Source organism: Bos indicus x Bos taurus, chromosome 5, assembly GCF_003369695.1.
Source record: "Bos indicus x Bos taurus breed Angus x Brahman F1 hybrid chromosome 5, Bos_hybrid_MaternalHap_v2.0, whole genome shotgun sequence".
NCBI lineage: Eukaryota > Metazoa > Chordata > Mammalia > Artiodactyla > Bovidae > Bos > Bos indicus x Bos taurus.
In genome coordinates, this window is record NC_040080.1 from 49,401,771 (window position 1) to 49,427,219 (window position 25,449).

General features: G+C 45.4%; 1 protein-coding gene across 3 annotated transcripts in view; it reads right to left on the reverse strand.

The window, feature by feature from the left end:
* BTBD11 (BTB domain containing 11) overlaps positions 1-25,449 on the reverse strand; it is a 333,614-nt gene that overhangs the window by 78,148 nt on the left and 230,017 nt on the right. For 2 of the 3 annotated variants that reach the window (XM_027541876.1, XM_027541875.1), the window contains exon 4: positions 3,225-3,377. In XM_027541876.1, the coding sequence (XP_027397677.1) occupies positions 3,225-3,377 (153 nt within the window). Of the gene's footprint in view, positions 1-3,224; positions 3,378-3,525; positions 3,902-25,449 lie in introns of those variants that run through there. The other variant, XM_027541878.1, reaches the window with a different exon arrangement.

Sequence of the window (25,449 nt, forward strand, 5' to 3'; positions counted from 1 at the left end):
CACACTAAATGTGATTGTAAAATATATGTATAGATGTATCTATATATTGCCCAGGCTGAAAAATAGATACTCAAAAAACAAACAAACAAACAACTGGCTGATCATATCATGGACTGAATTTAGCCTAGTTGATGGAACTTATCTTACATTTATTACTTAGGAAAATTTTTAACTAAATATTTTAGTTCTTTTTGAAAATGATTTCCAAATGTGAGGAAAATTTAGCTGGAACAACCAATTAGCATATTTCCTAGACACAAATCATCTTGTGCACAAATGAGTCAAGAACTGAGAGAAAAATGCCTAAAAATAGCTTAGAGACGCAGGTGAACTGGCTTCCTTTGCTTCCCTGCTCACTGTGTGCGTCGTGGCCTGGCAGGTGATCACACTCACATCCCGAATGGCAAGGCTGATTCGTCAAACTGGACAAACCCTGAAACTGAAATCCTTGGTGCAACTGTCAGAGCAGCACACCCCTGGTCACTAGACCCTGCAGTGAAAGCTCTGTGCTGGGGGAGGGGCCTACAGATGACAGTGGTCCTTGGAGTTCATGTTCAGTCTATGGATTTAGGAAAGGAAAAGAAGCATCTGGAAGGTGATCAGCATCCTCCAAGGGGGCTGACTCCAGATCCAGGGCAGGGGCCAGAAAAGTTGGTTATCTCTCTGGGCATCTGGGTTTGATGTTCGACTTCTAACTCTCACTTAACATCTGTGTGATGTTAGAAGAGTTACCTAATCTTGTTGGGCCTTGATATCTTTCTTTGTAAAATAGGGAAGCACTATTTTCCCAGTTAACAAGAGTGTTTGTTTTGAGGTTCAAATGAGAGCCTTAAGATAAAGCAATACCTAGATATGAACCTCCATTATTACTACAGCGATAGTAGATATTTACACTGCTGCTGCTACTGCTGCTAAGTCACTTCAGTCGTGTCCGACTCTGTGCGACCCCATAGACGGCAGCTCACCAGGCTCCCCCATCCCTGGGATTCTCCAGGCAAGAATGCTGGAGTGGGTTGCCATTTCTTTCTCCAATGCATGAAAGTGAAAAGTGAAAGGGAAGTCGTTCAGTCATGTCTGACTCTTCGCGACCCCATGGACTGCAGCCTACCAGGCTCCTCCATCCATGGAATTTTCCAGGCAAGAGTACTGGAGTGGGGTGCCATCGCCTTCTCTGAGAGACTTATAATGCTCACTAAAAATGACCGTGTCATGAATACTTACTTCCTCTTAGGCATTGTCAGTGTGGTCCTTTATGTTTGTGATCCTGCTTTGTGCTTGCACCAATATCTGAAGGGGTTGCTATTACTATGTCCATGTTACAGGTGGGAAATGAAGGTCCAGAGAGGTTAACTAGCTTGCCCAAGTTTGCACAGCTAATTAGTCATGTTGGTGGAATGTGGACTCAGGCAACCGGACTCGAGCCCAGGTGCCTACCCTTTAGGCTGTGAGGTTTCCTGAGAGCATGACAAACAACAAGTTCTTTATCAGCAAAAGTTAAGGAAGTATCCTACTTTCCCCGCCACCCAGCGGCCTCAGGTTTGCTTCAAGGAGGAGAGCTGGCGTCTCAAGGTCATCCCAGCCCAGAGCTGGGGACTGTGAGCAGCAGCAGCAGGAGTGAGCCTGCAGGTAGGGTGCCACACCCATGAAACAGGAGGCAGGAGAGTCTCATGGGCACAGGATGGGCTTCGGAGCAAGAGTCACAAGGATCGCCACCTTGACATCTACACTATCAGCTGTCCCACCAACAACTTCCCAGTCTGTAAAATGGGAAGTTTACACTACCCTCAGGAGGCTGCTTCAGGGATCAGAGTAATGAATGCAAATCTCCTGTTGCAATTAATACCCGCCACACAGCAGGTGCTCAGTAAATGGCTGCTCCTGTGTCTCTCTCCCTGAGACCCGTGGTTATTCTAGGTGATAAAATGTAAGGGATGGTGGCACTGACAGATTCTCTCTGGACAGAAACCTCCTGAGGAGAGTACAAATCAGGGCTTAGAACTATGGGGTCTGGGGGTATGGGCTGCCTGAATTCACATTCTGGTTCCACCACTTACAAATCTTGTGACCTTAGGCACGTTACTTAATCTATCTGTGCCTCAGTCTCCTTGTCTGTAAAGTGGGCATAATAACAATACCCACTTCATTCATTATTAATTAGTCTGTGTAAAGCAGTTATGACGGTGCTCACTTTGTGGCAAGCTTTCAGTAAATGCTTGCTGACTTGCATCAGGGCCCTGCATGTCCCTGGGTGGTGGGGCATTTATGAGCCTTCAGTGGGCTATGCTGTTTTCTGCAAACCCTCCCCTTCTTTGCAGACTTCCAATCAGATCTTGGAAGGGTGGAAATCTCTGAAGCCTGGCCACATGACAGGCTACCCTAACCTGGTGGGCAATGGGGATTTGAAAATGGTGTCCATGACACCTAGACAACAGACCTGGGAGTCGGGAAAGCACCCACACTCATGCACACACACCTATGTCTGAGTTTCTGTATTGTCTGCATTTACAGCCAGGTTTTGACTCAAATGAGTGGTTTCATTTCTTTCACTTTGGATAAAAGTGAGTCTCTCCCTACCCCTGCATGGGGTCCCTGAGTGGTGCATGAATAATTCCCACCTTGATGCAGTAGATACCTGGATGCAGGGGTGAGAAATGGAGGGCGAGCCAGTTCATTCCATGCAAGTGAAAAAGCACAGGCGCTCTCAGACCCAACCAGAAATTCTACTCTGCACGGTTTAGTTAGAAAACTACAGGGAGACAATAATTTACTTCTAGTAGAGAGAGGGAGAGAGGGAAGACGAGGGCGGGAGGGGGAGAGGGAAGGAGAGAAGGAGAGGGAAGGAAGAGAAGGAGAGAAGAGGGGCAGGATGAGAGGGAGAGAGAACGTAATCGAAAGAATACGCCTAGAATCAAGATCAAGGCACACGGATATCTTGTAATCTAAGAATCAGGAGCATTCCCATATAGCCTTGCTCCCAGTCCTCCTGCGTCCCTGCAACTCGAGGGACCTGCTTATTGTCAAGCCTGCGTCTCTCCTTTAAACCAGAGGAGCCTCGATCTTCGTGACAGCGAGGCTGCCCGCGCACACCGCCCAGGGCGCAAACCAGCCCAAAGCCCCCGCGCGCTGCGGCCGCGCTCCCCGCACCGGGGACGCGGGCTGGGTGTGAGAGGAAGGGCGCCCTCCCAGAGCCCCGCCGCCCCGGGATCTCCAGCCCGCCACCCTACCTGAGCTGGCGCGGCTCGCAGTCCACGCCGGGCAGCAGCAGCCGGGCGGCCTGGCGGACGTCGTCGCTGTCCATGGAGAAGCTGCGGCGGTGGCCGGCGTGCGCCACGGCCACCCGGATCCACTCCATCAGCGGCGGCAGCACGAGGAAGGGCCTGCGGCGAGGGAGGGACCGAGACGCGTTAGGGCGGCAGTAGCAGGGGCTCCCTGCTCAGCCCCACCCCCTGCTCATCGCCGACTTCCCCACCACCCGCCTCCCCCTTTTCCCTGGAGACACTGTCTCTCAATTCAAAGTGAGAGAACCTTTGGAGACATCCGGACCGCACCGGTGACCTCGGGGCAGGCTCTCTGGAGTCTTTGGGCCTCAGTTTCCTCATCTGCAAATGGGGGATAATGTGACTGAAAGGATACGACGTGACTCTTCAGTGAGTGTAATCTCCCTCGGCGATCAAATGAACATTAAGGAAATGACTCACTTAAAGCACCAAGCACAGGGTCAGGTGCTTAGTAGAGAATCCAATCCACTCCTGGGGTTATTAGGACTTGGGGCTCCCCACGGTGAGCCCAATCTTAAAGTGCCCTCCAACACTCCCTTCCCACCGCTAGGCTGCTTCCTGTCATCATCCTTCCGAAGTTCTCCCAGGCCTCAGCTCTTCTCAAGGACCAGACTGCTGGCAGACTTCAGCATCTGGGAAGAAGCAGTCTTCTGGGAGAACCTGGAGGGGCAGCCCAGAGCTGCCAGCGATGTGCGGGGGAGGAGGGGGCGGTGCTCTGGGGCCTTAGCCACACCCCCGAGCTGTGGGAAGTCTCGGCTCCCCACTAGCTAAAGGGGTCACAGCAGGGGTCCAACTCGCTGCATGAATTAACCGAGATCTTGCTTCTGGCTGAACTTTCTAGGTGTAATACATTTGTGCTATCTTCCTATTCCTGAAAGTGATTATTATAAATTCCATCTTCTCATTAGGACTGAGGACAGGGAGCTTTTGCAAAATCCTGATACCCGAGTCCTATGCCAGGGATTCTAATTTAATTTATCTAGGATGAGGCTGGACATTGATAGCTTTTAAAACCTCCCCCAGGTGAACACAACACGGCTCAGAATTCTCTGGAGAGTTTCTTAAAATGCAGATTGCTGGGCTCCACCTCCATAGTGTCCGATTCAGGAGATCAGGGGATGTGGCCAAGAATTTGCATTTCTAATGAGTCCTGGGTCTATGCTAAGGCTGATGCTACTGGTTAGAGGTGGGTGCGTGTTCAGTCTTGTCCAACTCTTTGAGACCCTAGGGGCTATAGCTCACCAGGCTCCTCTGTCCATGGAATTTCCCAGGCAAGAATACTGGAGTGGGTTGCCATTGCCTACTTCAGGGGATCTTCCTCACCCAGGGACAGAACTCCCATTTCCTGTGTCTCCTGCATTGGTAGGCCGATTCTTTACCACCTTGCCATCTGGAAGCCCTAGAGGGGCACACTCAAAGAGCTTCTGCTCTAAAGTATGGTATAGGGCCTGGGGATCACCTGGTTTTGTGTGTGTATGTGTAAATGCAGATTTCCTGGCCTTATCTCCAGTAATGCTGATTGCACAGGGCTCATGAATATAATTTTAATAAGCAGCCCCTATGATATTGATTTAGGTAGACCAGGGGCCACACTTTGAGAAATGCACGGTGCAGGTCAAAAAGATTTCCTATTCATGCGTTATGGCTACAGTTGGGTTGAGGCATGCGGGGTATGTGGGTGTAAAATTTAGGAAGGCCAGATCATGTCAACATGTTCCAGCAGCTTTCTTGCTTCACCCTAGCCCTGGAGCTGCTGTTCAATCCAGCATGGCTGCCATGGGTGGGAGAAGAAAGTGGTAAGTAAAGGGTTTATTTACCCAAGGCAGGAGCACCTTCACTGTATGCAGTTGTCTCCCCATTTTGGTGGCAGGTTCCAGTTTTTCTAGAATGCTTTCTGGTTATCCAATGTTAAGACTTAACAGCTGTTACATTCATCTCAGTTAATCCCATTCATGATCTCAGCTAAATGCTTAGGACAACCTACAAGCTAGTCATGATTATGCCTATTTTCTAGATCAGGAGAATAAAGTGTACTGAGGTTAAGTAACATGCCCTGGCTCACAAGGTTGGCAAATATGAGAGCTGGGAATCAGACCCAAGACATTTGACTTCACAGCCCATGTGCAGTAACCCCATGTGGTACTTGTCCAACTTCCCAGCATGCACCTGTTACCCCAAGGGGGCCCATCTGGTCATGGACCTTTGATGGCAGGTCATTTTCATTCCTGCTCACTCAGCTCCATTCTCTCTATATAATATAAGGTTTCCAATCCTTTGAAAATCCACACCCTACTTAACCTTCCGACCACAATTCAAATCCCACCTCTCCCTAAACATTTCTCCTGGGGACTCCTTCCAAAACAGACCCTTCCCACAGTGGCCCCCACCCCAGTGGCCTGACCTACCAATCTTGCAGATGCCACATGAGAATGTGAACTCCATGAGACGGGGACCTGGGACTGCTGGATTCACCGACCCAGCCCCATCCCCAGTCGTGGGACAGTGCCCGGCAGGCTGTGAGCACTTAATAAATGACGTGTTCATGAAACGGACTAAGATTTATCAATTCCTCACTGGGAGAAACAGATAAAATCGAGTTTCTGAACCGGTGGACCTGTGGGGCAGGTTCCCAGGGAATTTCTGCCTGGATCAGCCTGCTGCTTAGGCTGTCGTCCTCATTCTCTCATTCTCTCCATCACCTAAACCGAATCAGGCACTCAATAAACACACACTGACTTGAAATTGAATTGGATTCTACAGTCTCAGGTGAGCAGAACTTATTTTTGTCGCCATGACTCCATCACTGCTGAAGCCAAACCGGGACGCCCCTCTGAGCTGTTTCCGCAGAGGCGGCACCCCCAGCCCCTGGCCTGCCTTTGCTTTGCACGGTCCCAGCCCCTCAAGCACAGCCCACAACTCCCAACCCCTCAGGGTCCTCTGGAACACTGCCCTTCAGCAGCTGTCTTTCATGTTAGATGCTGAGGCCTGGGGCACACAGTCAACTCCTGATGAATACAGAAGAGGAGAAAAAGACGCTCTACTGCGCCTTCGAAATAACACTTTTACCAAGACGAGCATTTGAATGAGAAACCTTGAACCCCAGATTCCACCGCCTCTGGAATTTTCTATGGACTTTTCTCCCCTTTCAACATTGCCTTCTTTTCGTCAGTCTGACCTCAATAGTTTATAAGCTCATGAATTCTTTGCCAGCAACTCATTTAAAAATCTTCTTATCTTGTCTACTCAGAGGGAAAGAAAAATAGTATTATTTGTGAAGTTTCTTTTGGAGGAGGTTGGAGATGGGAAAGAATGCTGGGGTCTTGAGTTAAGGAGAGGGTGGAGAATGCTAAGAGGGAAAAAGACTGCATTCTCCTGATACATTTTTTAAGAAAACACTTTGTTGGTGAAGTTGTCTGTAGTGACTAAAACCTAGAGGAGGCCCAAGGAACTCATGGTTTAGTGAAGCAGATTCAACCTAAGAATCAAGGCCCAGTGTGGGAGGTGGGTAGGGAGGGGGGTGGTAGATGGATGGGTAGGGTGTGGAGGGTGGGAGGGCAGCAAGGAGTGTGTGAAAATTGCCAAGGCTCTGATTTCACCCCCAGAGTTTTGGTTCAATAGGTCTTGGGTGGGGCCTGGGCACCTGCATTTTTAATAAAATCCCCTGGGAATTCAGGAGCAACCCAGAGGAAGACAAATATTAATATGCTATTCTTTATATGTGGAACCTAAAAAATTATACAAATGAACTTGTTTACAAACAGAAACAGATCCACAGTTGTAGAAAACAAACTTATGGTTATCAAAGGGGAAAGGCAGGGAGGGATAAATTAGGGGTTTAGGATTAAAATGGTATTTCCAGAAGCTAGTGGTAAAGAGCCTGCCTGCTAATGCAGGAGACATAAGAGATGGGAGTTTGATCCCTGGGTCACGAAGATTCCCTGGAAGAGGGCATGGCACCCACTCCAGTATTCTTGCCTGGAGAATCCTGTGAACAGAGGAGCCTGGCAGGCTACAATTACACCCTACTATATACAAAACACGGAGAAGGCAGTGGCACCCCACTCCAGTACTCTTGCCTGGAAAATCCCATGGGCGGAGGAGCCTGGTGGGCTGCAGTCCATGGGGTCGCTGAGGGTTGGACACGACTGAGCGACTTCACTTTCACTTTTCACTTTCATGCGTTGGAGAGGGAAATGGCAACCCACTCCAGTGTTCTTGCCTGGAGAATCCCAGGGACGGGGAAGCCTGGTGGGCTGCCATCTATGGGGTCACACAGAGTCGGACACGACTGAAGTGACTTAGCAATAGCAATATACAAAACAGCCAACAAGGTCCTACTGTCTGGCGGAGGGAACTATACTCAATGTGTTGTAGACTGTAGTGTGCCTAGAACTAGCTCAACGCTGTAAATCAACTATATTTCAATAAAATTTAAAAAGTAAACCCTAAAAATCCTTTAGGTTGCACTCATATTGCAGGTATGCTTCCAGGGGCTGGAGATAGAGTGGAGAGCAAGACACATCTATGTTCTCATAGAGCTAATGGTCTAACAGGAAGACAGACATATAAGAAACCTGTAAACCAACCAAGTAATAAAGCAATTGCAAACTGTGATTGGTGCCAGGTTGCTGGGATAGAGAATAAATAGGTTGAGGTGGGGTGGTGGGAAGGCCTCTCTGAAGAGGAGACAAAACCTCAAATATGGGAAGGAACTGACCCTATGCGAATGTGTAGAGAGATCGGTATTTTAGAGAGCAGTAATAGACTGCGCAAAGGCCTTGAGGCAGAAAAGACTTAGAGCTCAACCAAGGGACCTTCATGTGAATCATGTCCTATTTGGCCCTCCAGGACAGATGCGGGGGCCAGGACACGTGTGAGGAAGAGTCACTGTGGTTGGCTGGATAATGGCCCTCAAAGATATCAGGTCATATTCCCACAGCCTGTGAATACTGATGGCACAAGTGAGTCTGAAGATATGGTCCAGTTAGGGAATTTGAGAAGATTAGCCTGGATATCCAGGTAGGTCCTAAATACAATCGCACGGGTCCTTAGAAGAGGGAAATAGGGAGATTCAGTACAGGTGATACTGAAGCAAGATGCTCTGCTTTTGGGTTGAGCTGAAAGGAACCACAAGCCAAGGAATACAAGGAGTGCAGCTTTAGAAGCAGGAAAAGGTGAGGAAATGGTCTTCTCTCAGAGACTCCAGAATTTAGCAGACCTGCTGACAATTTGGTTTTGGCCAGTGAAATTGATTTTGGACTACTGACCTCTGGAACTGTACGAGAATGCGTGTGTGTTGTTTTAACCCACCAGGTTTGTGGTAATTTGTCCCAGCAGCCCCAGGAGACTAAACCAGGGTATTGACAGGGTAACTGCAGGTGAGTTTGGAGACCAGAGGGTGGAGAATGTGAACCAAATATTAAAGCTGGAAGTGAGGGCATCCAGAGGGCTCTGGAATCATCTCCGAGGTCTGAGCTGCCTTGTTCCTGAGGTCAGAGCAGTTCTTGTTGATATGGGCTGAATGATATCAACCCCAAATTCATGCATCAAAGCCCTACATGCCAGAACCTCAAAATGTAACGGATTAAAATAAGGCCATTGGAGTGGGCCCTAATTCAGCGTGACTTATAAGTGTCCTTATAAGACGAGGAGACTGGGACACACGGAGAGACACAAAGAGCCAGCTATGCAAAAGATGCAGAGAGAGGGCAGCGGTCTATCAGCCAAGGAGAGAGGTCTTGGAAAAAACCGCACCTCTGACAAGTCTCTAGCACTGTAAAAAGATAAACTTCTTTTGTTGAAGCCACCCAGTTTGGGTTAATTTGTTATAGAAGCCCCAGCAGATGAAAATGCCTGTGGTTTGACTTAAATTTTGCTCACCCCTCAATATTTTAGTCTGTGGTAGAGGAACTTCCATTGGAAGCTGATTCTTTAGAGAGCTGCTGGTTTTCGTTCATTTCCTAGTGACAATGGAAGATGAATTCAAAGCCATTTGAAGGCTGTACCGCGCAGAGGTCAGAAGTTTGGGCTTTGGAGACAGGCTGAGTAAGAGCTGGATTCCAGCTCCACCCTCAAACTGTGTGACCTTGAACAAAGTATAGTTGTCCCTTGGTATGCACGGGGAATTGGTTTCAGGAACCTCATTGGTACCAAAATTCTCAAATCCTTTATATAAAATGGGATAGAACAGTACTCTGCATCTGCAGATTCAACCAACTGTGGATGTGGACCCTACAGATGGAGGACCCACTGTATTCCAATGGTCATGCCTTGGTCCTCTCACTGGGAAAGTGGGGATAATAACAGTATCTACTTCAAGGGGTGTGGTTGGCCTAATAATGTCACCCCACTGAATGTCCACATCCTAATCCCCAGAACCTGCCAAGGTTATTTGGTAAAACAGAGTCTGCACATGAGATTAAGTTAAGGATTTTGAGCAGGAAAGACTAGCCTCAACTACAAAGGTGGGCCTGAAATGAAATCACAAGGGAACTTAGAAGAGGGAGGTGAGACAGTCAAAGGTGAGACTTTCCTGGTGGTTCAGTGGCTAAGACTCTGCACTCCCAATGCAGGGGGCTTGGGACTGATCCCTGGTCAGAGAACCAGATCTCACAGGTTACAGCTAAGAGTTTGAATGCCAAAGTTAAAAGATCCCACGTGCTGCAACTAATACCTGGGAACAGTCCGAGGGGGGGAAAAAAAAAAGGTCAAAGGAGGGAGTAGATGTGACGACAGAAGCAAAAAGTTGGACTAATACAGGAAAGGGACCAGGAGTTAAGGAACACAGGTGGCCTCCAGATGCTGGAAAAAGCAAGGAAACGGATTTTCCCCTGGAGACTCCAGAAGGAGGCAGCCCTGCCGACACTTTAAATTTAGCGAAACCGATTTTGTATTTGTGACCCCTAGACTGTAAGATAATCAATCTGTGTTGTTTTGAACCTCCACGTTTATACCAGTCTCTTTTTTTTTTTTTTAAACATCAGCCACGGGAAACTAGCACAGAGGGTTACTGTAAGAACTGCATGGGATGATGTGCATGTAGCCCGGCGCCTGGTACCAAAAAGTGCTCATAAGCAGTAGCTGTCATAATCGTCATCATAATCAGCATTGTTTTTAGCATCACTCAGCCTTCTCCCTCCTGGATGGAGGAAAAGGCCTTGCTACACAGAGCGATGCTCCCGTCTTTCTTCAAATTGAAGCAAATCTCTGCAGTTTCTATGCCTTTCTTTATAAATCATGTGGCCCTGACTTTTCATGTTTGTTATTTGTTGAGTCTTTCTTAGGCTGGAGAAGAATTTAGATGTTTGACTGTGGTTTGGGAGGCTCATAATTTCAGGGACACAGGGAGTGAAGGACAAACAGCACAACTAGACAATATCCAGGGCTGGTTTCTATAGCAATATTCACTGCGATCTCACTGTAGTGGTGAGACCAAAGATAGGAAGATGATGGCAGAGGTCAGAGGTGGTCATGGCTGGTTACTGTAGTGACAGCAAAGTACGGTGGGCTTGCCCAAGGGGGTGGTTCCTGCAGACAGCCTAGAGAGGGAGGAGCCAAGGGTGTGGGCTACAGCAGAGCTTCTTGAATATTAACATGCATATGACTATCTAGGATCTTTTTAAAATGAAGATTCTGATTCAGTAGGTCTAGGGTAGGGTCCAAGATTCTGCATATCTACCAAACTCTCTGGCAGTGATTCAGCCACCAATCCATGGACCACACTTAAATAACCAGGCCCTAGAGAGTATATATATGTGTGTGAGTGTGTGTGTGTGTATAATGAAAATTGGGGTATCTTTTTGATTTATGGTTTCTCCAAATATATGCCCAGGAAATCAGAAATGGTGAATTGTGTTATCATGTTTAAGGGGGAGAAGGTGAGGCCAGGAGGGTGAGCGCTGTAAGAGGGTGAGAGGCCCAGGAGACAACAAAACAGAAGGAGGTGTTTGTACCTGGATCTCCTGATTAAAGCTGGGGGGTGGTGGTATGCTATACTGGATTGGCTAAACCTGGGTCACAAGCCTGCACCAAGCTGTAGGGGAGGTCGGGAGAGCAAGTTTCAGCCTTTATCAGGGGAGGTGGGTTCCACCTCCCACCAGGATTCTCCTTCAGTTTCCCAACAATCTTACAAAATATAATCTTTCAGTCTTGGGGAGTTTACTCTGAACCAAGCACGCATCTTATTGTCTGATAGGTATTTTATATTCATGACTGTGTTTAGCATCATCTTGAGAAAGTAAATACTCAAAAAATACACTTGGCAATGGTTATATCTAAGTAGACATTATCTCCAAAGATACCTAAATAGACATTTATCCAAAGAAGACACACAGATGGCCAAAAAAGCACATGAAAATATGTTCAACATCATTGATTATCAGAGAAATGCAAATCAAAACTACAGTGAAGAATCAACTCAGTGGTCAGAATGGCCATCATCAAAAAAATCTACCAACAGTAAATGCTACAGAGTGTATAGAGAAAAGGGGAGCTTCCTACACTGTTCGTGAGAATGTAAACTGGTGTAGCCACTATGGAGAACAGTATGGAGGTTCCTAAAAATCTAAAAATGGAACTACTATATGATCCAGCAATCCCACTCCTGGGCATATATTCGGAGAAACCATAAATCAAAAAGATACCCCAGTGTTCATTATACACACACACACACACACTCACACATATATATATATAATGGAATATTACTCAGCCATAAAAAGAATGACATAATGCCTTTTGCAGCAACACGGATGGACCTAGAGATTATCATACTGAAGTCAGATAGAGAAAGACAAATAGCTGTGAAATCTAAAGAAATGAAACAAATGCACTTATTTACAAAACAGGAATAGACTCACGGACACAGAAAACAAACTTATGTTTACCAAAGGAGAAATGTGGGGGGGTAGGAATAAATCAGGAGCATGGGATTAACATATGCACTACTATATATAGGATATGTAACTAACAAGGACCTATTGTACAGCACAGGACACTCTACTCAATATTCTGATAACCTTTATGAGAAAAGAATCTGAAAAAGAATGAATATATGTATATGTATAATTGAATATCTTCACTGAAATTAACACAACATTGTAAATCAACTGTACTCCAATAAAACTTAAAAATATATATATACTTTGTGGTGGTTAATTTTATATGTCAGCTTGGCTGGGTCACAGGTACCCAGACATATGGTCAAACACATATTACCAGATATATAGTCTGGATGTTGCTGGATATTGAAAGTATTTTTTAGATGAGATTAACAATTAAATCAGGGAACTTAAAGCAATTTATCTTCCACAAGGTAAAAGACATTTGTTCTTAAGAAAAGCTATGACAAACCTAGACAGAGTATTAAAAAACAGAGACACCACTTTGACCTCAAAGGTTCTTATTGTCAAAGCTATGTTTTTTTTTAGTGGTGCTGTACAGATGCAAGAGTTGGACCATAAAGAAGGCTGAGCACCAAAGAATTGATGCTTTCAAACTGTTGTGCTAGAGAAGACTCTTGAGAGGCCCTTGGACTGCAAGGAGATCAAACCAGTCAATCGTAAAGGAAATCAACCCTCGAATCTTCATTGGAAGTATTGATGTTAGAGCTGAAGCTCCAATCCTTTGGCCTCTTGATGTGAAGAGCCGACTCATTTGAAAAGACCCTGATGCTGGGAAAGGCTGAGGGCAAGAGAAGAAGGGGTCCACAGAAGATGAGATGCTTGGATGGCATCATCAACTCAATGAACATGAGTTTGAGCAAACTCTGGGGTATAGTGAAGGATGGGGAAGCCTGGTGTGCTGCAGTCCATGGGGTCACAAAAAGTCGGACGTAGCTTAGTGACTAAATAATAACAACAACAAGATGGGTAGGCCTCATCAATCAGTTAGAGGCCTGAAGAAAAAGAAAGACTGATCTCTTCCAAAGAATAAGGACTCTGCCAGCTCACTGCCTTCAGATCTGAGCTGCAGCATTGACTCTTCCCTGAGTGGATCATACACACATCCTGCTGGTTCTGTTTCTCTGGAAAACTCTGCCTAATACACACCTGCAATGGGTGCCATGGGACTTAACTGTCTGCAGAGAGGTAGCCTCCTCTTTCTACGTGGATCCCGCCCCCTTCAGCCTCATGCACAACTGGCAGGGGCAGGGAGGAAGCCGAGGCCTGGATCACAGAGGACCACTTCCTAGCATCCCAAGTGTGCCCACAACTCTTGGGAAATGAGACAAAGGAATCATGGGTAGGGTAAGGCCAATGCTTTTAGGAAAGAGAAAGCCATTCGGTACCAAAGCACAAGTCCTTTGCTATGTGAAAGTCCATATAATTACATAAATGCCCTGAAATGGGGCAAGTGCCAAGGGGCACTGGTGAGGAGGTGATTTCTGCTAATAATGCCAGCAGGTACATGTGAGTGATCACCCGACCTTCTTTGTCTTTCCTGTCACACATTCTGAAGAAGGTGATATAGAGGGCTGGGGGTTCATGAATGCAGTACTGAGGTTCAAGCAGGTTCAGGCAGAGCAAAAATGGTACACAAATTATAATAATCTCCTCATCTCCCGGCTGCCAACAAACAGCTGCACCTCCCCTAGTCTTCATCTTCCCTCCCACCCTGGAGAGGAGGGACTCCTCCAGTCCTACCCACCCCCCACTTCCCTGGGCACATGACTCCATCACTTCTCTCCCCACAGTCCCACAGCTCAACCTCCACCTCCTCTCTGGACTTTCTCATCAGCATTTAAGCGCTCAACATGTCTCTAACAATTTGAACCGGAGAGCAAGAATGCTGGCGAGTGCAAAATTCACAGTTCCCCTGAATTTCAATCTAGGTCCTCGGTCTAGTTTTCCGTATGGCAGAGGGAGCTCAAAATCATCTGGGAACTGAATGAAATGCATATTCCTGTGTTTCCTGTGGCTGCTTAACAAACCACCACAAACTTGGTGGCTTGAAACAACATAAATTAAGGGCCCATTTTATGCTAAGCATGGGTCTGAGCGTGAAAGGAAGCAGAGAGGTTATATAACTTGCCTAAGGGCACATAGTTATACGCAGCAGCACAGGCAGACAGACCTGGAGTTGAGGCTAGTAACTGCATTCTGTCATCTGCAGGCAGTGGCTACAGTATACACAGGCTGGAGCTGACGAGGAGGGGAGAGAGTGGTGGAGTGAGGTGGACGGGCAGGAGGCAACCCTGGAGAGAGACGAGGGAAGAACCACCCAGGGCCTTGTAACTTCTGGACTAAAACTGTAAACTCCTAATACTTGAATTGCAGTTGAAAAACACAAAATCAGAGAAACATTTGAAAAGAAATATTAAAAATGGGTTGACAAAAATATTCACTCTGAGCATGCAAAACAATGGGTTCACCATAACTGTTTGTTTAGAAAGAGAGCGGGGAGTTTTTTATATTCTGGCTGAGATTGCTGGCTCTCACCTTATATGTGTCTTCTTTCTGCTTTGTAATAAGACCCCCAATATTCACATGGGCTCATGACCACCTCGCTTACATTTTTCAGCCTCCCTTTCAGCTAGGAGACTGGTTCTTGCAAAGATATAAGCAGAAGTTTCTTGTGATACTTTTAGGAAAGTTCCTAAATAGAAGAGGCCCAACTTTCTCTGGTCTTTTTCCATTCTGCTGGCAAGAATGTAGACAGAATGGCTGGTGCTCAAGCAGCCAAACTCAGCTATGTGGTAGAAGCCACACGGCACAGCACAATGATAGAAGAAGGATGATTGGTTAGGTGGCCATACCTGCCCTGGATTCTTAATTCCAGACTTGGTTTATATGAGAAATGAATGTCTATCTTGTTTAAACACCTGCTATTTGAGTTTTCTGTCACTGACAGCCAAATCTAATTCTAAGTGACACTCACATCAATTCCTATAACATGTACATTAAATCTCTATTTTTCCTTTATTTTTGTCACCATGGATTTGAGTTTCTTTCTGTTTAGCAAAAAAAGATAAACATTTTTTCATAGTTATCTTCTAGAGACTATGAATCTGTAACCTTGAGATTGTATTAACATTTGTTCCTAGAAACTACATTTACTCAAGTATTTGTTACAGTGAATTGTTTATTCATTTCAAAATGTAAACTACGTCATAGGAAGTTGATTTTGTTCATCAGCTTCAGGAAATTTTACTGACAGTGGCTTGGAGCTCGTCATAATTAACCCACAAAAATCACAATACAGATACTCTTGGAGACAGAAACGTATCTCAAAGACTTCATCCTTGCAAAAGTTCTCTTATAAGGAATTTTAGCTATTTTCCCTCAACGTTATTGAGGTAGAGTTGACGCATACCAGAGTGTAAGTGTGGGGTGTACAGGATGACACTCTGATGCACATATATTATGATCACCATGGTAGGGTTAGTTAACACCTCCCTCACCTCACATAATTACCATTCTGTCTTTGTGGTGAGAACTTTTAAAATCTACTCACTTAGCAACTTTCAAGTGCATAATAAAATATTAACTACAGTCACCGTGCTGTATATTATTAGATCCTCAGAACTTATTCCTCTTATGACTGGAGGTTTGGATCCTTTGGCCAACATCTCTCCCCAATTCCCCTACCTCTTGCCACTGGCAGCCACCTCTCTACTCTGTTTCTCTGAGTTCAGGTTTTTCAGATTCCACTTATAAGTGAGATCATACAGCATTTGTCTTTGTCTGACTTATTTCAGTTTGCATAACGTCCTCAAGGTCCATCCACGCTGTCACTTATGTCAGGATTTTCTTTTTATTTTCTCTTAGAGCAATAATATTCCATTAACAGATCACTTTTTAAAACACCACGTAGAATCTCTTTTTTTAATACAACAAAAGAGGAGCTGAAGGTGAGGCTGGGCATAGTCTGGAGGTTCCCCTGTGTGTCCCTGGCGTCCTTGCCACTGGGCTGCAGCTTTGAGAAAATGATATTCCAGCTCTCTTGAGATAAACCCCTTGAACTCACATTACCCTGCACTTGGCAGTCTGACAGGATGGATTAAATTCATACTCCAGCCCTGATCAATCAAAACCCTACTCATCAAATCACAGACTGAAGACAGCTGATTCCCCAGGTCTCCATGGAATGACTCATGCCCTGGGTTAGGAACATGTTTTAGAGCAGGCTCTGCCACTAACTGACCACGTGACTTGTGTGTCCTTGGGGCTTTGTGGGCCTTGAGTGTACTCACAGTAGAGTTAAGGGACCAGAGAACTAGAGTAACAGTATAATATTTTGAAATAAATAAATAAATCAATAACATACTGCCACAAGGAAGTTGGGGGGAAAAAAGCCACGAAGGCAGCTTCCAACAGAAGTTTTTGCTATGATGGAAGTGCTTTGAATCTGTGCTGTCCAACACAATGGCCACAAGCTGCTGTGGCTACTGAACACTTGAAATGTGGCTAGTGCGACTGAGTAGCTAAATTCTAATTTTATTCAAGTTTAATTGATTTAACTTTGCGTGGTTTAGTCAGTAAGTCCTGTCCAACTCTTGCGACCCTATGGACTTTTAGCCTGCCAGACTTATCTGTTCATGGAATTTTCCAGGCAAGAATACTGGAGTGGGTTGCCATTTCCTTCTCCAGGGGATCTTCCTGACCCAGGGATTAAACTCAGGTCTCCTGCACTGCAGGTGGATTCTTTACCAACTGAACCACCACCTGCTAGTCACAAGTGGTTAGCGCCCACCTTACCGGATGGCGCAGTTCTAAGGAATATCCTTCAGTTCAGTATAGTTCCAGATAGGAATCCTGGTGAATGGGGAGGTGGAAAAAGGGCTACAGCAGATATCAAGCAACCTAATTTTGGACTCAGTTTTTCTTCCCATTATCATGGTCTACATCATTGTCATCATTATTAGGATTTTATAGCATCTACTGGAGTGCTTACAATGGGCCAGACTCTGTGCAAAAAGCTTAAATGTATATTATTTCATTGAATTACAGTAACAGCCTTGGAAGGTAATTATGATTATCATCCCTATTTACAGATAAGCAAACTGAGGCTTTGCTTTGCAAGAGTCAGTAACCTATAGGATACCACAAGTATTGGCACAGAGCTGGGATTTGATCCCACGTCTGCCAGAATCCAAACGCCTCCTACTTGGCCATTCTTATATGGCTCCTCCAAAGACCAGTGTGGCATTGACTGAGTCACCGAACATTGAGGCATTTCGGTTCATCATCTGTGGAGGAAGAGACTGGGCTACATGCAGTCTGTGACCCACTCACGTAAGAAAGCGTTGTGATTCCTATACTCTACTCTACCCCCTACCCAGGGGGCCACTTTTATATAATGAATGCTATTGTTTACAGATGGGACCGTGTGCCTCCAAAAGTACCTGACCGCTCTGAGCACAGATCAATAATTTCCCTCAGTGGAACCCATGACTTGGTTGCAGATTGTTTTTAAGAGCTTCTCTGTATTGTTGGGCTTCCCCTGTGGCTCAGCTGGTAAAGAATCCATCTACAAAGCAGGAGACCTGGGTTCAATCCCTGGGTTGGGAAGATCCCCTGAAGAAGGGAAAGGCTACCCACTCCAGTATTCTGGCCTGGAGAATTCCATGGATTGTATAGTCCATGGGGGTCACAAAGCGTCAGACATGACTGAGCAACTTTCACTAAACACTTCTGGTGATTCAGATCACCAGGAGGACCCGAGTATCAGCCCTGGACTGATCTTGCTAAAGTCAGAAAAGATTCTTTTTAAGTTAGATGATGAGTGCTTTATAATGCATGTTTCTCTTTTTGCCTTGGAGGCCAGGAAACTCAAAGCTAAATCTTGTTCTCAATTTTAATAATAAACCTTGGGGGAGATTTTTCTGGTACAGTGGTCTTCCTTAGTGTTAATGACATGAGGTTTTGGGGTTTTTTTTTGGTATTGTTTATCCTTGTTTTGTGGTTCTGATAGGGACGAAGTAAAAGGACAAAGTAGCTGATTAATAGTTAATCCCACTAAGGGATTAACTTAGTGAGTAAGTAAAGAAAATATATGGGAGACCTCTGCAAGTTAATGATCACTCAAGAAAGCAGTTTGCTTACCTGCAAAACCAAGCAGGCTTGCTTAGCAACAAAACCCATGTAGCAGAAGCATGAAACACACCCCCAAACAATGAAACAATGGTGAAATGAGACCCACACCTTGGCCAGTAATGTCAGTAATTTAATGATTCCTAGGACATACTCCTTTGCATACACTAAAAAAAATAAGGACATTATACTGAAACCGAGATGATTTACCGTATTTTAGTATATGTTGCCATCTTTTTGCTCATTTCCATTGTACCATGACAGTCCCAGTTTGACCATATAGGAACAAGAAAACTGTCCTGCTCTACATGGAGGAGGAGTTGATGCTGGAAGTTTGACATTTACTAAAAATGAAGAAGAAGGTGGTCTTCTGCCCCTCCCCACTTTTCCTTTGATTATAAAACTGCAGTCCATAAGTTCTCACTGTGGCACTCCCGGGTCTGCCCGCTTCTATCTCTCAGAAGCATCCTATACTAATAAACTCTTTCCTACCTGTACGCTGTTTCTCGCTGAATTTTTTCTGAGCCAGGACAGAAGAATCCACGTTTTATCAAGGCCAGAGACATGTCCTGCGATTTCAGTTCTATCTAACTCATATTGTGAGTCTAGCTCAAGTCTTTTTCAGAGTTAGTTATAAATGATGAGTGGATAACATCATCTGTCTCAGACTGTGCCAAGGCCCCAAGATTACCTGGGATAATAAAATAAAAAAGAGAATGTCACTATGTAGCATGTGGGCGGGGGGTCCTTTGGAAACATAGAGGATGAAAATGGGATAGAATTTCCCTGTAAAAAGGAAAATAAAGAAGGGATATGGAGAAAGGAAGGAAAGAAAAGAAAAATCCTGAGACTTAATAATCAAGGAAGGGACTAGAGCAGGAGGAGAGACAATTCTGATGCCTACACAAAGCAACCATTTGGCCATGGAGCAGACTTACGGACTCTCCATATGCATGAGAAGAAAACATATGCACAATTTACTTCTCTGACTAAATGTTAACAATTTTACACTTTGTTGAATCTGAAAGTGAGAGATGACAGAAACCAGGAAGGATTTAATTAAAGGAAAACCAAAAGGGCTATTTGTTAAGCTGGACTTTGGTGCTATCTTGGAAAGGATTCCTTGTCTAGGTCAGCACTCCCGGTGACCCTCTCCAGCCACATAAGTGAAATAATCAGGACTGATTAGCTGATGAGATGGAAAGGTCTGGGTGTTCCCTACCCACCTGCCACGACCTGTCCAATCCTCTCAGGAGCATTCCTGCTGCCTCTTCTAGTGAAGGGGTCAAGCTTTGGGCCAGTCTCAGGGGAGGCAGTGTAACGAGATCCCATCCAGGGATGAGCCTAGGTCAGGGAGGGGGACTGGGCCAGGTCAGGAGCAGTACTTCTCTGAGATGGAGGAATGGACTGGCAAGCAGGGTGGGGGTGGGATGTGTGTGTGGTCAGATGGGGTGCGGACATTGGTTCTGAATGGAAGCTGAGTGTGTGGTGAGTAGATAAAGCAAAGGTGTCATGAATCTCTTAGATTCCTCTCTCGCCTGAAGACGAGGATAATGTTCACTGGCCCTTCTTCACAAGGCCACTGAGAAGATGAGGTAATAGGTATGGAAGTACAATTAAAGATTTACATTTAGGCATTTTCATGTACACCAGGCACCTAACACACTTGGGCTAAGTTGCTATCAACTTAAACATCAGATTAAGATAAACACTTTTTTTCCAGTAGTCATGTACGGATCTGAGAGTTGGACCATAAAGAAGGAAGACTGCCAAAGAACTGATACTTTTGAACTGTGATTCTTGAGAGTCCCTGGGACTGCAAGGAGATCAAAACAATCAATCCTAAAGGAAATCAACCCTGAATATTCATTGGAAGAACTAATGCTGAAGCTGAAGCTCCCATACTCTGGCCACCTGATGCAAAGAGGCAACTCATTGGAAAAGACCCCAATGTTGGGAAAGATTGAGGGCAGGAGGAGAAGGGGGGGGCAGAAGATAAGATGGTTGGATGGCATCATTGACTCAATGGACATGAACTTGAGCAAACTCCAGGAGACACTGAAGGACAGGGAAGCCTGGCGTGCTGCAGTCCATAGGGTGGCAAAGAGGTGGACATGACTGAGTGGCTAAACAACAACAACAACAAGGAAGGTAACTCTGATAACCAAAACCTCATCTTGTCAGCAGGAGAAGGCAATAGCACCCCACTCCAGTACTCTTGCCCGGAAAATCCCATGGATGGAGGAGCCTGGTAGGCTGCAGTCCATGGGGTCGCGAAGAGTCGGACACGATTGAGCGACTTCACTTTCCCTTTTCCCTTTAATGCATTGGAGACGGAAATGGCAACCCACTCCAGTGTTCTTGCCTGGAGAATCCCAGGGACGGGGGAGCCTGGTGGGCTGCACAGAGTCGGACACGACTGAAGCGGTTTAGCAGCAGCAGCATCTTGTCAGCGTCTTTCAGCCACAACTGTAGCAATACAACACACTGCCGAAAGAGGGAGCTCCTGCACACTTGCTCAGCACACAGGCTGGGTTCTCGTGGACTTTCCTATCAGTTCCTCACTCCTGTTCTCCTTCCGCTTCCAGCTTTCCAGCCTCTTAGTCTTGCTGTATTCCCCTTTCCTTATTACTGGAGCAGTCCACCTTTCTAGGTACATCTCTCTGCTGCATCCTCCTAGAGATCTTCTTTTCCAGACATGGCTCCTGCACTGGGCTGGCCTCAGCGCTACCCGCAGGAAGCAGGCTCATGACATGTGCCAAATATGAATCACTTATCTCCTGGAAAACTCAGACGGCAGGCCAAAGTCAAGGACACATTATCACAATGCCAGGGTATTAACTCCACTATTCAAATGACTAGAGTGTGGAGCGCTGGATTTCATTATCCATGCTTATTTATCTTCAGTTTTCCCTTTCTGTGATACCCAAGGCAAGGGGTTCAAAGGAGTAAGTGCTAAAAAGTGTCAAGTTAAACTGATAACTGTTTCTATGAGTTCAGGGTCTGGTGTCAGATGGTCGTGAGTTTTGGTCCTGGTGCTGCCAGTTAACTGAGTCAGTGACCAAATCTCAGCAAGTCACATGGCCAGGAGCCTCAGGATCTAATTGGGAAATGCGGAAATAGGGAAATACGTACCCTCCAAACTTTCCCGGCACGCAGAAAATAAATTTCAGTAAATGGCAATTGCTTTGAACAGCAAAATGGTGTGTCTGAATTAGAAATTGGACTGGTGTGTTCTGGAAATCTCAGGGAGCAAATGAAGAAGTAGTGGTGGAAGCTCCAGGGAGCAGATCTCATCTCCACTTAAGTAAGACCTCAGAGGAGTCTTGGCTGTCTGGAGCTAGGGTGGGAAGGAAGCCTCGAGGGCTGCTGCCTTGGCAGGGCAGTCCCTTGGGTAGGACCTTAGGAAGGAAGTTGAAACACTGAATAGGCAGTTGGTCTAGATGGCTATTTGGAATCCCTCTTCATCCTAAGGGTCCAACATTCCACATTTAACTGGTTGCCCACTGATGTAAGACTCTTTCTAGGATTGGACCATTGCATTATTTTCTAGTTTTTCTCTTGTATCTTTTCACATTGCTGTCACGATGAATGTGCTGAGACATAAATGGGGTCATCTGATAAAAGTATAAATTCCTCGGCCTGCCCATTTGTTAACTGGCTTCAACCCATGTCTTCACTCCATTCCCTTCATGCTGGTCCAGCACCACTGTGCTCCAGCCACATGAAACAACCAGCCGTTTCTGGAACACACATGTGCGCTCGCACCTCCCTGCCTCGCTCTTGCTGTTGTTCCCTCTCTCTATCCTCTCCATCCAGTTAAGTTCTACGCATCCTTTGAGAAACAGATCAAATCACTTCCTCTGGGAAGTATTCCCCAAGAGCCCCCCCCCCGCCATACTCATAATATAGTTAGTCCTTTGTTTCCCTCTGCCTTGATAAGCATTGTGTATGTAATTCCATAATACCATATGTATCATATTATTATTGCAATTTATGTCTTTACTACTATCCCAGCTAACTGTAGGGGCATGAACTATTCAGCTTTGTATCCCCCAAACTTGAACATCATAGTGCTTGCCACTCAGGATGACATTTGATATTAGTGTCCTGATTTATTCTGTCTCCTCCACTAGACTGTCAGCTTCATGAGAGCAGGGATTTATCCTGTGCTCTGCTTTATCCCAAACACTTCTGTGGTGCCTGGAACTTCGTAGGTCCTCAACCAACATTCTTTGAGTGAATGAAAGAATGACTGTTGAATGAATCAATAAATGTGTGTTAAATGAATCACTGAATGTGTGATTAAATCCTGTGAATTTGCTTAGCTTAATTCTGGTGGCTTTCTCACCTTACCGTGGGTGATGGGTCACTGGAGTGGTTTTTATAAGGACTAGGTAAAATGATAAAGATAGTCACATGTTGTTTATTTTCAGTTGTGTTAAGAGTAGGAATGCACATAATTAAAATTCAATGAGAACCAGGCTTGGGTAAAAACTCTATAAAAAGTTATGTTCAGGAACTTGGCCAAGTGTCCCAAATAAATCCCAGTGACCCTCAAAGACTTTAGACTCTGGGAAAGTCAGACATGAAACATAAATGGTGGGCAGGCTTTGGGGCCACATTTCTCTTGTGTTGAGATGTTCCCTGTATCTGATTTACCACCACAATAAAACTAGGGAATGAGGGGAGGCTGGCAAATTGTCACTAGCAACAAGTTCTCTGGAATAATCTACAAGGCTGTGCCAGTTCCAGAACCGGTTTTAAAATTGCTAACTGGTTTTAAAATTGCTACTTCTAGTGCTTTTCCATTTGTAGATAACAAGGGCCAGCTTGTTAGGGATTTTGCATGTTTCAAACATTGTATGTGGTCTATATACCAAGAAAAGACACAGTTCTGTTCACTTCAGTGAACCAATTCAGTTCAGTTCAACTCAAATAATTCAGATTAACAAATATTTACTGAGTGTCTCATTGTACATGGACTAGAAATCAAACTCCTCTATATACTCAAAAAGTTCTGCAAGATCTAACACTGTCCACCTTGGACTCCATTTCCTACCACGCTCACTCATTCTGTTCCAGCCTCACTGAACTCCTTGCTATTCCTTGCATGTTCCAAGAATGTTCCTGTACCAGGGCCTTGGCACTTGCTGTTCTCTTTGCCTGGCAAGATCTTTGCTCAGATAGCCACCTAGTTTCCTGTCTTGATTCCTTTATTTCTCTGCTCAAATTCTATTTCCTTGGAGGAAACTTCCCTGACCATCCTGGATAAAATTGTACCTCTCATCACTGTACTTGGTTCGGGTACCAGTTTTATTTCTGTTTATGTCACTTATCTGTGCCTGATACTTTACTATTTATGCATTTGTTCTTCCTCTGCACCCCCTAGTAGAAAGTAAGCTCCGTGAAGACAGATATTTCGCCTGGCATAGAATACATGTGCTATACATACAGTCAAATAGATGAATGAATAAAATGAGCTCCTACTATGCATCAGCTTCTATACTTGATGATATTGAAAAGACTTTAGTCTTCAACCAACTCATGATCTAATGTGAAAAACATGAGAAAAGTGGCTTATCTGAAAAGCCTTTTGATAAAGGAAGGTACAAAGTCTTATGGCAGAATGAATCAGAATCAGCTGGAGCTGAAGAGGGTAAGAGTATGTTGCAAAATGCCGTCCTGAGCCTGCAAGTGGGAGAGAGAAGGACTCAGAAGAGGAATCCAGGCAGAGGAAGTCAGATGAGGAACTGCAGAGCCAGCTTGGGGTCTCTGTGTGGACCGGAGTAGCTGAAGGGATAAGTGGACGGGAGGTACTGGCGTGGATGAATCTGAGAGATGATAAAGGTGTGAACAGGGAGGACTATTCATGGAGCAGGCCAATCACTTAAAACTTGTTCCTTATTTACTGACTCTCTCCTTAGAGCGAGGGTCCATGTTGAGTTTTGTGGAAGACACAAGGATTTAAAACCTGAACCCTGGTGTTCAGTCTAGCAAGGGAGGTTAGTGTGGCCACATAACCCCAGTTTCCCAGGGCGTCCCTAATGGTGATGTCTGTTTGCCCTTAATTATCCTGTAAACTTGTTAGATCATGACTTTCAATTGGGGGATTGGAGCAGAAAGTGGCCATCAAAGAAGGAAGGGCAGATAACCATGATGCAAGGCTGATAATAAGTGCCTTGTGGGATGTTCCTGTAAAGTGCTCTGGGGTCTGGAAGGGGCAGCGCCTCCAGGGATGGATTTTTGGAGGCCGTAGAATCTGCAGTCAGTGTGAGTGTTTTCAGTAGGTTGGTCCTGGATTTTGACTATTTATTGGTTCCCTTTTTCCTTCATAACAATATTCTTTCCACACCATGCTGCCATAAGGGGCTGGAGAATGGCCATATGAGGGGTGGAATTCTATGTAATGAATTCATAGAGAGCAGCGTGACAAAGGACTGCCAAAGGACCAGCTCCAGCCTTGGAGTTTGAACTCTTCAGTGAGAACAAAGCCTGGGAAAATATGAACCTTCTTTTGCCAGCATGTTCTGCCCAAATTCCTGGGCAGGCCTGAACCTGACCTGCTGAATCTTGACCGAACTCCTCACACCAATTTGCAAGAACTGAGGAAGTCTTCCCTGGGAATGTTTCTTATCTACAGGGTGAAAACAGAGCGAAGACTTTAAATCCAGAGTTATAAACAAACACAGCCAACAAACAAACAATTCCTGGAATACTGGAAACTTCATTCTCTACAGACATGGCCAAGTACATGTGCAATGAACTCTGTACACTGTACAAGCTCAAAACTTGCTTGATGATGATGCTGGAATTCTCTTCTCTGTTCTAGAAACTACATGGGAAGGAGGGTGGGGAATTCCAGGGATCCCTAGAGCAGCCCCCTGGTTTCTTTTTATTTCTTTTTTTTTAAAGTTTAATTAATTAATTTAGCTGCACTGGGTCTTAGTTGGGCTTCCCTCGTGGCTCAGATGGTAAAAGAAATCCCCTGCAATGTGGGAGACCTGGGTTCGATCCCTGGGTCAGGAAGATTCCCTGGCAACCCACTCCAGTATCCTTGTCTGGAGAATCCCCCTGGACAGAGGAACATGGTATGCTGCAGTCCATGGGATCTCAAAGAGTAGGACATGATGAGGCAT